This window comes from Castor canadensis, chromosome X (assembly GCF_047511655.1).
Source record: "Castor canadensis chromosome X, mCasCan1.hap1v2, whole genome shotgun sequence".
NCBI classification, from domain to species: Eukaryota; Metazoa; Chordata; class Mammalia; order Rodentia; family Castoridae; genus Castor; species Castor canadensis.
In genome coordinates this window covers 50880303-50895835 of record NC_133405.1, presented here as the reverse complement: position 1 = coordinate 50895835, position 15533 = coordinate 50880303, and the positions used below count along the sequence as shown (strand labels likewise).

Sequence of the window (15533 nt, the reverse complement as noted above, 5' to 3'; positions counted from 1 at the left end):
TTTGCCTTGATGTTCATTATGGAGATTGGCCTATAGTTCTCCTTTTTGGAGGTGTCTTTGCCTGGTTTTAGGATAAGTGTAATACTGGCTTCATAAAATGTGCTAAGCAGTTTTCCTTCCCTTTCTATTCCATAGAACAAAAACTAAAACTCTTAGAAGAAAATATAGCAGTAAATATTTCTTGTATTGGATTTGGTAGTTGTTTCTTAGTTTTAACACAAAAAGCATAATACTCAGAGAAAAACAGACATATTTTACTTGATCAAAATTTAAACTCTAAAGTGTGAAAAGGCATCTCAACTAAGTAAATTTTAAATTTACAAAAATGATAAGTGAGATTATGAATATATTAATTAGCATGATTTATCATTCTACGTTGTATACATGTATCAACATTTTACACTGTATTCTATATTTAATTATGATATGTCAGTTAAAAGCTGCTTTGATTTGGATCTAAAATGTCCCCCAAAACTCATATGTTGAAGGCTTGGAACCCAGTGCTGCAGTATTCTGTATATGTGTGTTTGGGTCTTTTTGGAGATGATTGTATTATGAGGGCTCTGATCTCACCAACCTGTTTACCCATTGATGGATTCATAGCTTAATGAGTTACTGGGAAGTGGAAATTTTATGAAGTGGGACCTAGCTGAACAATGTAGGTCACTGAGGGCATGTCCTTAAAGGGTAGTTTTTCCCCTGGTCCCTCTCTCTCCCTCTCTCTCTGCTTCTTGGCTGCCATGGTTTTGCTCCACGCATGCTTCTCACCATGATGTTCTGTCTCACCACAGGCCCCAAAACAAGAGAGGGAAATGACCATGGACTGAAACCTTCATAACCATGAACCAAAACAAAAATTTCCTCTTTTAAATGGATTTTTTCACAGTGATGGAAAGCTGAATAACACAAAACCATTAATTTAAAAAATATAAGTCACTGATTAGACATAATGTTTGTAGGTCACATATATGATAAAAGACAGAATATATCCAGAATATATGAAGAATTCATCCAACTTGAGAATAAAAGGACAGATAACCAAATTATAAGATGAATTTGAATAGACATTTCTCTGAAGAAAGGTACACAAATGGGAAATAAATACATGAAAATATTCTTAACACAATTAGTCATTAAGTAAATGAAAATTAAAACCACAATATGTTAATTCACACCAAGTATCATGGGTATAGTTTTTAAAAAATAAAAATAACAAGTGTTGGTAAAGTTGTGGAGAAATTAGAATCCTCATACACAGCTGGTGAGAATACAAAATGGTGCAGGTGCTGCGGAAAACTGACTGGTATTTCATTAACAAGTTAAACAGTTACTAAATGACCCAGCAATTTCACTCCTAGAGTTATGCCGAAGAAAACTGAAAACATACATTCACATAAAAACTTGTACCCAAATGGTCATGGCAGCATTATTCATGATAGACAAAAATGGAAACAACTCAAATGCCCATCAACTGATATGTAGGTAAGCAAACTGTTATATATCCGCTAATGAAATATTATTCAGCTTCAAAAATAATGAAGTACTGCTACAAGCTACATGAGTAAACTTTGAAAATAATATTGTAAGTGAAAGATCAGGAACAAAACACCACATATTGCATAATTCCATTGGTATAAAATGACCAGAATAGGCCTATCCATAGAGACAGAAAGTAGATTAGAGTTTGCTGGAGGCTGTGGAGAGAAAGGAATTGGGAGTGGCTACTAACAAATATGGGCTTTCTTTGGGAGGTGACAGAAATGTCATGAAATTATATAGTGGTGATGGTTACACAACATTGTGAATATGCTAAAAGCCACTGAAGTGCACACTTTGAAATGATAAAATTTTATATGGGACCATATTTCATAAAAAATTGCAAATGAAACAAGATTATATTAAATGTTGAATTATGGGTAAATATAATTTCTGTTGGAAATTTATGTAATAATTTCTAGAAATGGTTTACATAGTGGCATAATTATAGACTAATGACTCGCCCATCAGTATTTAGGAACTTAAACTTTTCTGTTTTAGGTGAGAGTGGGTCTAGGAGTTGTGGAGGAATCCACCAGTTTGATCCTATTTATTCTCCCCTATTTAATTTGAATATGTTTCTAGCAAGAATTTCAGTAGTTTCCAGTCTAGCAGACAAATCATATTCCTTACTTGGGAAGCAAGAGTTGGGCAATTCTGAATCACCATTGCATACTCAGTCCTCACCATGTACATCCAGTAGAAATAGAGTAACACACACACACACACACACACAAACACACGCTCGTACACAAACACACACAGCAGAACCACCTAAATCCAGTAGAAATAGAGTAACACCCACCCACCCCCCGCCCACACACACACACACACACACACACACACACACGCTCGTACACGAACACACACAGCAGAAAGGACTACTATCCTAAAACTTCTGTTTGATATCAGCATCCAGATAAGTTTGAGTATAAAGTGAAGAGAAGGACTTTATGCATACTTCCTTAGAAACAGAATGGGACTGTGGCCCAATGAGAGGCCAGATAAATCAGTAGCACTTTGCAGAGGAAAAGGGTACCATAGAAGGGACATCAGTACCCAGTAAACATGAAAGTACCCAGGAGAGAAAGAGGGAGTCTCAGTAGTAGAAGACTGGCCTCTGTCAGCCAACTGGACTTGTTCCTGAATATAGTTTAGATAAAACCTATGGACTTGTGTGGGATGATGTTCAGAGATAAAAGTATTAAGAATCTCAACACAGTGTTACGTGCCAGTGCCGAGGGTCCTTGTCTTCACAGGCCAGAGAACTGGCTCGTGAGGCAGCTGAATAATGAGCCAAAGACGGTAAATGAAGTAGGATTTACTAGAGAGAAAGGAAAGGCTACAGGTAGGGAACTGCAGTGGAGCCCGGAAGCCGGTGGCTCACTGCACAGGTGAAGGCTAGGGTTTTTATGGATGTTTTAACTCTGGTTTAGGTGGGTTTTTCTCATTGGCCATGGATTCGCAGGCTTTCTCAGGTGAACTGGTTTGGTTTTCACCTTTATTGAGGGAGGGGAAACAATCTAGAGAGCATTTTGCTCATCAGCCCTGTGGCAAATCTGAATCTGTCCTTTAGGATGCAGGAATGCAGGCCTCCATCTCCTCAGGATATAGAAATGATATTGCTCTCCATGGGGGATGGGATAGTCACTCATCTGCCTTAGTTCTCCAGACCCAACAAAAGGAACCAGTGTGGTATCTGAAGTCTGTAATCCCAGCTATGCAGGAGGCAGAAATGGGAGAATTACAATTTGAGTCCAGCCAGAACAAAAAAGTTAGCAAGTGCCTATCCCAAAAAACAAACTGGGTGTGATGATGCCTCTTTGTTATCTCAGTTATGCAAGAGGTAAGGTAGGAGGATCTTGGTCTGAGGTCAGTGACAGGGCAAAAACATGAGACCCTGTCTGAAAACTAAACTAAAGCAAAAAAGGCTAGGGGCATGGTTAAAGTGGCAAAGTGCTTGCCTTGCAAGCACAAGGCCCTAAGTTAAAAAACCCAGTACCACAAAAAACAAACAAACAACAACAACAAAAAACCCAGCAGAACTTAAAGCAGGAGTTGGTCTCTTCTGACCACAAAGCACTGGACTATACACCACAGATCTATATGTGAAGCCTGCCCTAGCTGTGAATATTGGCTGATAACAACTGAAATATTACCTCTTCTCTAGAGAATTGTTCTCAGCCAACTAGGAGCTGTTTTCCCCAGAGACTATGCTTTGCTCCATCTGTAGTTTTTGATCTTCGACTATTTGACATTACGATACAAAAAACCAGTGCCTTTCTATCAAGGTATGACTATAATGGGAAGACACCTAAATATGCTCACAACTGTAGTTTCAGCCCAATTACTAACTCATTTTACTAGCCAGTCTACTTTGAATTACAAGTTTTTAAAAGTTTTAAGCAGACTTTTCTTTTCTTTCGTTTTTTTCTCTCCCCCTACCCCACATTCCACCATGTGAAGAACTCTAGAATGTCTTTATCCTCTGGGCAAGGTCATATGCTCCTCTCATCTTGCTGACAGCAGTAGTGAAGGACCATTGAGGACTGCAAAACATACAGCTCCTGTCAGTAATTGGGAAATAAGCAGACCCAAGGCCACCATCTGACCCAAAGCCTTGCCTCAGTACGTACATCCAAAAGCCCAAACTCTTGGGAGGAGGACAGAAGCTTCTGAAATAGCAGCTCACTATGGTTCTTATTGTGCTTGGCAAATTAATAAACCTTCATTTCTTTTCCTCCAAAACCCTGCTCTCCTTATTTGTAAAATTGGCATGGAGTCGAGGGGCCAAATTTTTGGTACCAGGACCACTTTGTCTTTGAAGTTTCCAGGTGGGATTTACTAAAGTTTATCTCCAGTTAAACCCCATTCTCCCTGTCCTATTCTGCGTGCTTCACTCCCATTAACATGAGAATATCATCTCAAGAAACTGCTTTCATAAGGATCTCTGTTTCATGTTCTGCTTGTAGGAAGCCTGACCTAAAACAAGAGGTGTTTATAGAAATATTCTGGTTAAAATCACAAAAAGAGGAAAACATAATTGTTATCTGTTTTAGCAAATAAGAAATCAAGAGACAAAGGCTATCTCTTGGAAGAACATGAACTGAAATTGAACCTGAATTCAATTAAGTTTTTCTAGAATTAACTACTATTTGATAGGAAACAGAGTAAAGAGTCACGTATTAATGATGACACCACCGAGATCCAGACTGTGGGAAAATATAGGACAAACCACTCTGTTTCATCAACTATTACATTGAAGAGAAAATTTAAAAGAACCTATAGATTAGAAGAAATGTAGGTTGGGTGCTGGTGGCTCACGTCTGTAATCCTAGTTGCTCAGGAGACAGAGATCAAGAGGATCGTGGTTCAAAGACAGCCCTGGGCAAATAGCAAGAAAATCCATCTTGTAGAGATATGCACTTCAATTTGAAATATTTATGACTAAAGTGATATGTCTAGAATTTCTTTCAAAAGTAATTTGAGTGCTAGAAGTCGATAAGGATGAAGATGAAATAAAATTGGCCATACCTTACTGTGGAAACTAAATAATTACTGCATGGGTTTGCATTATTCTTTTCTATTTTTATGTTTGAAAATTTTCATAGTAAAAAAATCAAAATAAATTTAACGCAAGCTATAGAGTGCAATTTTCAATAAAAGTGAACAAAACGCAAATGCTGTCATTTAAAATTTTGACATCCTGCTCATCATAGATATTCTTCCACTATTTTTTATTTTCCCTTAAATATTGCATTAAATGTTATTTTTGTAAGAACTGAGATTTTCTTGCACCCCCTTAAAGGCTGGGACCAAATCTTGGTGCAAAGGATGAGGGCATCCCTGGAGCAGAGAGGAGGGACAGGCAATTCCCCACAGAAGTGGGAACGGCCAACAGCCCTCTGACAAGATACCGCCCTTCCCTGGTGGGCAGAGAAAGAAAAGCCCAGGAATACACAAAGAAGGCAGTGACAGAGCCCAGCCTGGAGACATTCAACACCAGTGGGTGCGGAAAAGGGGCCGTCTGGCCCCGCCCACGCCGGGCAGCGGCGGCTGCTGGCGAGTGGGCGGGGCCACTAGCGATGACGCAGGCCTCACGTGACTGGCCAGTATAGACTAGCAACACCTAGCTCCAGCGCCAGACGCCGCCAGAGCTCGCTCCCTCTACCAGAGGCAGCTGCACCTGCTCTGGGGGCCCAAGGAGCGCGCGGGCCAGGGGCGGCCCCAGAGAGGAGGAGGCGGGCGAGGAGCGGGTGAGACCCCGAGCGGACCCTGGGGTTGGAGTGGGAGAGCGGACCCCACCCCCGGGCCCTGCTGCCCAGGGCGGAGGCGCAGCCGGTTGGGGCTGCAGCCCCCACTCCCCGCCGCGGCCCCGCAGGCGGGCGCTGTAGGTGGGCGGCCCTGTGCATGCGGAGCAGCCGCCCGCTGGTCAAGCCCGGCGGTCCCGAGGCTCCGAGCCTGTGGAAACACCTGCCTGCGCCATAAGCGCCAGCTTTTCCCACGGCCGCAGGGCCCCCCGCCCCCCGCCCTGTTGGTGCAGAAAATGGTGGTCAGCGCGGGGGGCGGGGATGCGAACGCGGGCGGCAGGGAGGGGCGGGGGGCGGGGGTCTCTGGCACCCAGCACTCAGCTGTGGCGGCCCCCGCTCCCAACCCGGCCATCTGCAGATCTGCCAGGCCGTGTCGCGGCGGCGTCTCGCGGCGAGAATCAGGAGGAGGAGGAGAGGCAAGGATAGGCCCAGGTTGGTGAGTGGGACATCGCTGGGGGCGAGGACAAGGGGGCGGGGGAACGTGTGGGAAGACAAGTCTGAGATCCCCCAACCACAATTCTTCCTCCCTCCCCCATCCTGCGTTTGGGTCTGGTGGAAGCCTGGAGGTGGATCCACTGGGAAAGTGATGAGCTTTGGGGAGGGAGGAGGGCGGACTGGACATGTGGACCTTCTCAGGTGGGAAAACGAAATTAACCGAAGGCCTTTGAAATTGAGGCTTCTGAAAGTTGAAAGGTGCTTAGTAGGTCCTCTGTCCTCGTAGCTGATCAGTATACCAAGAATTCGGTCCCCTTTCTTGTCTCTTGTCTCCTAGGAGTAATGGAGTCCAAACAGAAACAAGCACTTAAAAATCTCAAAGTGGAAAATGCTCAACAGGAAAGCGAAGGAGAGGAGCAGGCCTCTATTCAGAGTGAAGAGGAATCCCGCCACTTGGGAGGGGCTGAAGGCCAGAAGCCTGGAGGAAATGTCAAGCTCGGGCGAGTCAGGCGACTTGTCCCTAATTTTCGATGGGGCATATCTAGTAGGCATATTGATCGCAATGAAGTGGGAGATGATGTAGAAAAGTTTGTTGGGCAGATGATGGAAATCAAAAGAAAGAGTAGGGAGCAGCAGATGAGGCATTACAGGCGCTTCCAAACCCCTGAACCTGACAATCATTATGACTTTTGCCTCATACCTTGAAACTAAGATTTTTCCCTGAGGCTCCAAATGTGGCCACTGCTTTACAAGCTTGCATTTTTGTAAAACATTTGGTGTATCTATATTAATTTCTGGTTGAATATTTTGCTTCAATTTAAAAGAAGTTTCTGCATGGCTGTTCAACCTGTTTTAGAAAAAAATGATTTTCATAGTTTGAAATTGGCTGGGGTAATTGGTGTATGTCACCACACCTAGCTTTATTAATTGACATGAGGGTCTCACTAACTTTTTGCCCAGGCTGTCCTCAACCTGCAGTCCTCCTGATTTCAGTCCCCCAAATAACTAGGATTACAGGCATGAGCCATTGGCCTTTGGCTAACCTCTAGAATTTTATTAGTTACAATTTAGGCATTCCTACTCTAATACTGGTTCCCATGGAGGTTCCTGCTCCAGTAATTTGTGATTCTCTGTTTTTTACCTGTCTGACTCTCCAATTTGGGAGCAGTTGTTTTCCCTTTTATTTCAGTTTTCTGGGGGAATCTAAGAAGAGTTACTGATTTTTTTGGTTCAGTTCTTTATTTTTTGTCAGGATAGTGTGACAGCTTTCAAGTTTCTATGTCAGGACAAAAATGAGACACTTATTTATCTATTTTGTCTCATGTGTCACTAATTCATTCTTTTTTGTGGTACTGGGGTTTGAATTCAGGGCCTCATGTTTGCTAGACAGGCGGTTTAACCACTTGAACCACACCTCCAGCCCAATTCATTCTTTTTTATTGCTGAGTAGTATTCCTGTATGTGGATATAACACAATTTCACTTACTGATTTGCGTCTTAAGAAACGTATGAGTTGCTTCCAATTTGGGTGTCTTCTGAAGAAAGCTGCTCTGAACATTGGTACATATGTCTTACATGGGCATATGACTTCTTCCAGGTTGAACATTTAGGAGAGCAATAGCTGGATCATTTTGCAAATGAGAGATTAGTATTATAAAAACTGATGAATGATTAGTGGTTTTTCCAATATAGTTCCAACATTTCATTTCCACTAGCAGTGTGGGAAAATTCTGTCTTTGATCACATTGCCAACATTTGATATGATCATTTTTTAATATTGACCATTCTCACAGGGGTGTAGTGATGTCTCATAATTTCAATTTACATTTATTTAATGATTAATAAGGATGTCCATATGTTCATGGGCTCATTTGTCCTTCTGTAACTTCTTTGATGAAGTGTCTCTTCAAATATTTTTCAATATATCTATTAAATTGACTTTTGAGAGATTTTTCTATATTTTATATACAAGTCCTTTATTGGATATATGATTTTCAAATAATTTTTTCCATTAAGTGCTCTGTCTTTTCATTTTATTAACAAAAATGTGGTAGGATAAAAGTTTTTGTCTTTTAGAAAGTCCATTTTATTGATTTGTTCACTTATAGATTATGGTTTTCATGTTCCCATCTAAAAACTTTCTCCTAATCCAAGGTCAAAAGGATTTCCCTTATGCTTTCTTCTGGAAATTTTGTAGCTTAGCTCTTATATTTAGGTATTTGATACATTTTACATTAGTGTTTATATATGTTGTGATATATGAACCACAATTTATATTTGTGTATATGGACACCGATCTATCTGAATAACATTTGTTGGAAACACTGTATTCTCTCCACCTTTGTACCTAACTGAAAGCCAGCTGTCCATGATGTTTTTAAGTCTTTTTAATTTGAGGAAGACCCATCATTTTATAGATAGTCATTTGTGCAATTTGTGTTTTAACAAATTTGTATTTATAAAATATAAGCAAATATATATGTATTACTAAATTTCTTCTATTTCAGATATAAAAATCAACATATTCTAGATCAGTGGATTACAATAGAATTTCTACACAGATAAAACTATTTTGTATCTGTTCCTACTGCTTGTTATGTACGTTTGGTACTCTGGGATGTAGATATGTCTTGGAACTTTTTTTTTTTTTTTTTTGCGATACTGGGGCTTGAACTCAGGGCCTACACCACGAGCCACTCTGCCAGCCCCCTTTTTTTGTGATGGGTTTTTTTCGAGATAGGTTCTCACAAACTGCTTGCCCAGGCTGCCTTCAAACCACAATCCTCCTGATCTCTGCCTCCTGAGCAGCTAGGATAATAGGCGTGGGTCACCAACACCCGGCTTGCCATGGAACTTTTGATTGACTTTTTTTGTTGTTCATTTATTCACATGTGCATACATTGTTTGGGTCATTTCTCCACCCTCCCCCCCTCCCCCACCCTTCCCTCCTCCCCTCTCAGTTCCAGGAAGGTCTCCTTCTACCCTTATTACTGATTTTGTTGAAGAAAAGACATAAGCATAATAAGGAAGACAAAGCATTTTTGCTAGTTGAGTTAAGGATAGTTATACAGAGAGATTCCTACTATTGTTTTCGTGTACCCATGTGTTACGACCCATGTTGATTCAACTAAGTGATCTTTACATTGTTTCCTGATATAACCTGTCATTTCAAGGTTTCTGTATTAGTTTCTCCACAGTGGGGACATCAAACGCTTTCATGTTTTGGTTTTCTACCTATTCCTATATCTCCTGTATGTGCTGTCTCCTTGTCTTGTGATCCAAGTCCAAACACATTGCTGCATTTGCCCTAGATCTAAAGTCCATATATGAGGGAGAACATATGATTTTGGTCTTCTGAGCCTGGCTGACCTCGATCAGAACGATGTTCTCCAGTTCCATCCATTTACCTGCAAATGATAAGATTTCATTTTTCTTCATGGCTGAGTAAAATTCCATTGTGTACAAGTACCACATTTTCTTAATCCATTCTTCAGTAGTGGGGCATCTTGGTTGTTTCCATACTTGGCTATTGTGAATAGTGTTGCAATAAACATGGGTGTGCAGGTGCTTCTGGAGTAACAAGTGTTGCATTCCTTTGGGTATATCCCCAGGAGTGGGATTTCTGGATCATATGGCAGGTCTATGTTTAGATTTTTAAGAAACCTTCAAATTTTTTTCCAGAGTGGTTGCACCAGCTTGCATTCCCACCAGCAGTGGATTAGGGTTCCTTTTTCCCCACATCCTCACCAACACATGTTGTTGTTGGTGTTTTTGATGATGGCTATTCTAACATGGGTGAGATGGAATCTTAGTGTGATTTTGAGTTGCATTTCCTTTGTGGCTAGAGATGGTGAGCATTTTTTCATGTGTTTTTTGGCTATTTGAAATTCTTCTTTTGAGAAAGTTCTATTCAGTTGCCCATTTCTTAATTGGTTCATTGATTTTGGGAGAGTTTAGTTTCTTAAGTTCCTGTATATTCTGGTTATCAGTCCCTTGTCTGATGTATAACTGGCAAATATTTTCTCTCACTCTGTGGGTGGTCTCTTCAGTTTAGAGACCATTTCTTTTGTTGTGCAGAAGCTTTTTAATTTTATGAAGTCCCATTTATTTATCCTTTCTCTTAGTTGCTGGGCTGCTGGGGTTCTACTGAGGAAGTCTTTGCCTATACCTATTTGTTCCAGAGTATTTCCTGCTCCTTCCTGTAGTAACTTGAGAGTTTCAGGTCTGATATTTAGGTCCTTGATCCATTTTGAGTTGATACTAGTACAGGGTGATAGACGTGGATCTAATTTCAGTACTTGCAGACAGGTAACCACTTTTCCCAGCAACATTTGTTGAAGAGGCTGTCTTTTCTCCATGGTATATTTTTGGCACCTTTGTAAAAAATGAGGTGGGTATAGTTGTGTGGATTCATGTCTGAGTCCTCGTTCTGTTCCTCTGGTCTTCATTTCTGTTTATGTGCCAGTACCATGCTGTTTTTATTGCTATTGCTTTGTAATATAGTTTGAAGTCAGGTATTGTGATACCTCCAGCATTGCTCTTTTTGCTGAGTATTGCCTTGGCTATTTTCAGTCTCTTGTGTTTGCAAATTAACTTTAGGGTAGATTTTTCAATCTCTGTGATAAAAGTCATTGGGATTTTGATGGGAATTGCATTAAACATGTAGATTGCTTTCGGTAGTATAGCCATTTTTACTATGTTGATTCTTGCGATCCATGAGCAGAGATCTTTCCATCTTCTGTAGTCTTCCTTGATCTTTTTCTTCAGGAGTTTGTAATTCTCCTTGTAGAGGTCTTTCACATCCTTTGTTAAATTTACTCCTAGCTATTTGATTTTTTTTGAGGCTATTGTGAATGGAATTGGTTCCGTGTATTCCTTCTGAGTTTGTTCATTGTTGGTGTATAGAAAAGCTAATGATTTTTGTAAGTTGATTTTGTAACCCGCCACCTTACTGTAGCTGTTTATGGTGTCTAAGAGTTTTTGGGAAGAGTTTTTTGGGTCTTTAATGTATAGGATCATATCATCTGCAAATAAGGATATTTTGACAGTTTCTTTACCTATTTGTATTCCTTTTATTTCTTCTTCTTGCCTAATTGCTCTGGCTAGAAATTCCAGTACTATGTTGAATAGGAGTGCAGAGAGTGGACACCCTGTCTTGTTCCTGATTTTAAGGGGAATGGTTTCAGTGTTTCACGATTAAGTATGGTGTTGGCTGTAGGTTTGTCATATGCAGCCTTTACAATGTTGAGGTACATTCCTTCTATTCCTAGTTTTCTTAGAGCTTTTATTGTGAAGTGGTGTTGGATCTTGTCAAAGGCTTTTTCTGCATCTATTGAGATGATCAAGTGGTTTTTGTCTTTGCTTCTATTGATGTGCAGTATTACATTTATAGATTTGCGTATGTTGAACCACCCCTGCATCCCTGGGATGAAGCCAACTTGGTTGTGGTGAACGATCTTTCTGATGTGTTGTTGGATTCGGTTTGCCATTATTTTATAGAGGATTTTTGCATCGATATTCATTAAGGAAATTGGCCTGTAGTTCTTTTTGGAAGTGTCTTTGTCTGGTTTTGGAATGAGAGTAATATTGGCTTCATAAAATGAGTTAGGAAGTGTTCCTTCCCTTTTTATTTCATGGAACATTTTATGGAGGGTTGGTATTAGTTCTTCTTTAAATGTCTGAGAGAATTCAGCAGTGAATCCGTCAGGTCCTGGATTTTTCTTTTTTGAGAGGCTGTTGATGGCAGCTTCAATTTATTTTTTGTTATACATCTATTCAGGTGATTAATATCCTCTTGGTTCAGTTTTGGTGGTTGTAAGTTTCTAGAAATCTGTCCATTTCTTCAAGATTTTCAAATTTAATAGAGTATAGGCTCTCACAGTAGTCACTGATGATTTCCTGTATTTCCGTGGTGTTTGTTGTTATCTCTCCTTTTGAATTTCTGAGTTTACTGATTTGGGTTTTTCCTCTCCTCATTTTAGTCAGGTTTGACAGAGGTTTGTCAATCTTATTTATTTTTTCAAAGAACCAGATTTTTGTTTCATTGATTCTTTGTATGTTTTTTTTTGTTTGTTTTTATTTCATTGATTTCAACCCTTATCTTAATTATTTCTTTCCTTCTGCTTGTTTTGGGATTTTCTTGTTCTTTTTTTTTCTAGAAGTTTGAGCTGCAGTGTTAGGTCATTGATTTGAGACCTTTCTGTCCTTTTGCTATATGCACTCATGCCTATAAACTTTCCTCTTAGGACTGCCTTTCCTGTATCCCATAGGTTCCGGTAGGTTGTGTTTTCATTTTCATTAACTTCCAGGAACCTTTTAATTTCCTCTTTTATTTCATCAGTGGCCCAACGTTGTTGAGTTATGTGTTGTTCAGCTTCCAATTGTTTGTGTGTTTTTTACTGCTTTTTTTGTTGTTGATTTCTAGTTTTAATGCATTGTGGTCAGAATGCATGGGATTATTTCTATTTTCTTATATTTGCTGAGGCTTGCTTTGTGCCCTAAGATATGATCAGTTTTGGGAAAGGTTCCATGGGATGCTGAGAAGAATGTGTATTGTGCAGAAGTTGGATGAAATATTCTGTAGACATCAGCTAGGTCTATTTGATCTATGGTATGATTTAGTTCTAGGATTTCTTTATGATTTTTTGTTTGGATGACCTATCTATTGGTGATAGGGGGGTACTAAGGTCTCCCACTACCACTGCGTTGTAGTCTCTATATGCTTTTATGTCCTTCAGAGTATGATTGATGAAATTGGGTGCATTGACGTTGGGTGCATATAGGTTGATAACTGTTATTTACTTTTGGTGTATTTCCCCTTTTATTAGTATGGAGTGTCCTTCTTTATCTCATTTGATCAAAGTAGGTTTGAAGTCTACTTTGTCCAAGATAAGTATTGCTACCCCTGCCTGTTTTTGGGCACCATCAGCTTGGTAAATCTTCTTCCAGCCTTTCACTGTCAACCAGTGCTTGTTTCTGTCAATGAGATGGGTCTCCTGTAGGCAGCAGATTGTTGGATCTTCCTTTTTAATCCCGTTTGCCAATCGGTGTCTTTTGATGGGGGAATTTAGTCCATTAACATTCAGTGTTAGTATTGATAGGTACATGGTGATCGCTGTCATGTAGTTGTCTCTGTTGATTAAGGGTTTGATTGTATGCAGCTCAATCAGTGTTACTCTCTACTTTCTTGCCTTTTCTTCTCCTGTGGTTTGGTGCTGCCTGCACTTTCGTGGTTTTGTTTACTTTCATATTCTGTGTGCAGAATTCCTTGGAGAATCTTTTGTAGTGGTGGCTTGGTGGTCATATATTATTTTAGTTTGTTCTTATCATGGAAGACTTTTATTGTTCTGTCTATTTTGAATGAGAGTTTTGCTGGGTAGAGTATCCTAGGATTGAAGTTATTTTCATTCAGTGCTTGGAAGACCTCACTCCATGCTCTTCTTGCTTTTAATGTTTCTGTTGAGAAGTCTGCTGTGATTCTGATGGGTTTACCTTTGTATGTTATTTGTTTTTACTCTCTTACAGCCTTCAATGTTCTTTCTGTAGTCTCTGTACTTGTTTTTTTAATGATAATATGTTGTAAGGTAGTTCTATTTTGGTCAGGTCTGTTCGGTGTTCTGGAGGCCTCCTGTACCTGAATGGGCATTGTTTTCTCTAGATTTGGGAAGTTTTCTGCTATTATTTTGTTGAATATATTATGTATTCCTTTTGCTTGCACCTCTTCTCCTTCTTCAATGCCCATGATTCTCAGGTTTGGTCTTTTGATGCAGTCAGTGAGTTCTTGCATTTTCTTTTCACAGGTTTTGAGTTGTTTGACATAGTTCTTCAGTTTTTCCTTTAATTGCCATTTCATCTTCAAGTTTTGAGACTCTGTCTTCTGTTTATTCTATTCTGCTGGAATGCCCTTCCATTGTGTTTTCTATTTCTGTTTCATTCTTTTTTCTGAGGTTTTCCATATCATGCGTTACTTCCTCTTTAATATTGTCAATTTTTGCCCTTAATTTGTTTCTCTCTCTGTTTATGGTGGTCTCAGTTTCAGTTTGGTGTTTATTTAGGGCTTCTATGATTTCATTTATTTGTTTCTGGGTTTTCTCATATTCTTTGTTTTTTTTTTTTTTTTGTCTTGGAATTTGTTGTGTGCCTCCTGTACATTTTGGTTGACCATGTCTAGTAGCATCTCTTTTAAATTCCCATTAATTACTTGTAGGATTTCTTCTTTCAGAATGTTCTCGGGGGCTTTTTGGGTTTCTTGGTATAGTTTATCTTTGTTTTGTTGGAGTCTGGATCTGGGTATCCGTTTTCTTCATTTTGCTCTAAATCCTGTACTACTTTATTTTGGGGCGGGGAGAATGGTTTCCTTCCCTTTTTCTTCTTCCCATATTTCCACTAGGTACTGATTCTGTCCCTGGACTATGTGTTATTTAGTATTAGCTGGGTAACAATATTAATACTAACAAAACCAAGAAAGAAGAATAAAAAAGAGAGAGAGAGATGGAAAGATGAAAGGAATAGAGAAGAGAGGAAAAGAAAAAAGAAAGAAACAAAAAATGGGAGAGATGGTAGATGATCAAACAGCAAACCAGGCAACAAATCCCTTAAAGAAGGGGTAAAAAATATCACCAGTTCTGGAACAGTAGAATTGCAGTCTTAGTTGTTCTCATGTTAGTTCTTTAGCCACCAGAACTGTCTGTGTGTGTTTCTTAGGTAGGTTTGGAGCCTTCCTGTGGCAAGTGGCAGGTGGGTTGGGTCCCAGGGGCCTACGGGTGGAGGCCTTAAGCTGAGGTGAAATAGCAAGCTTTTGGAGCGTGGTCCTGGTGTGTCTGAAGGGCGCAGGCTGGCAGAGTGGAGATGCTGTGTGTCTGTGGATCCCCAGCTTGACAGGCCAGGAGGGCCTGGCCCAGTGGAACAGAGATCGTGCGTGTTTGTATCTCTGGTGTGGCAAGCCTTGGGTGCGTGGCCCAGCACAGCAGAGATCGGCAGGCCTGTGCAGGCCTGGAGGGCCCGGCCCAGTAGAACAGAGATCACACATGTGTGTATCCCTGGTGTAGCAGGCCTAGCAGGCAAGGCCCAGCGAAACGGAGATTGTGTAGGCCTGTGCAGACCTGAGGGCATGGCCTGGCTGAAATCGCGGATGTCTGTGGATCTCTGGCTTGGCAGGCCTTAAGGGCTCCTCTGGCAGAGATCGTGCGTGTCTGAGGGGTGGAAGTTTTGGGTAGCACAGCCCTGGCGGGGCAAAGGAGTAGGGCCAGAGGA

General features: G+C 40.4%; 1 protein-coding gene and 1 long non-coding RNA gene across 3 annotated transcripts in view; both read left to right on the top strand.

Annotated features, from left to right (window-relative positions):
* LOC141419883 (uncharacterized) overlaps positions 1–15533 on the top strand; it is a 219951-nt gene that overhangs the window by 201056 nt on the left and 3362 nt on the right. The window lies entirely within an intron of this gene.
* LOC109679008 (protein BEX4) lies at positions 5620–8327 on the top strand. The gene is made up of 3 exons (XM_020154353.2): positions 5620–5792; positions 6205–6278; positions 6619–8327. Exon 3 carries the CDS (start codon positions 6624–6626, stop codon positions 6984–6986), a length of 363 nt encoding a protein of 120 aa, XP_020009942.2. The 5' UTR covers positions 5620–5792; positions 6205–6278; positions 6619–6623; the 3' UTR covers positions 6987–8327.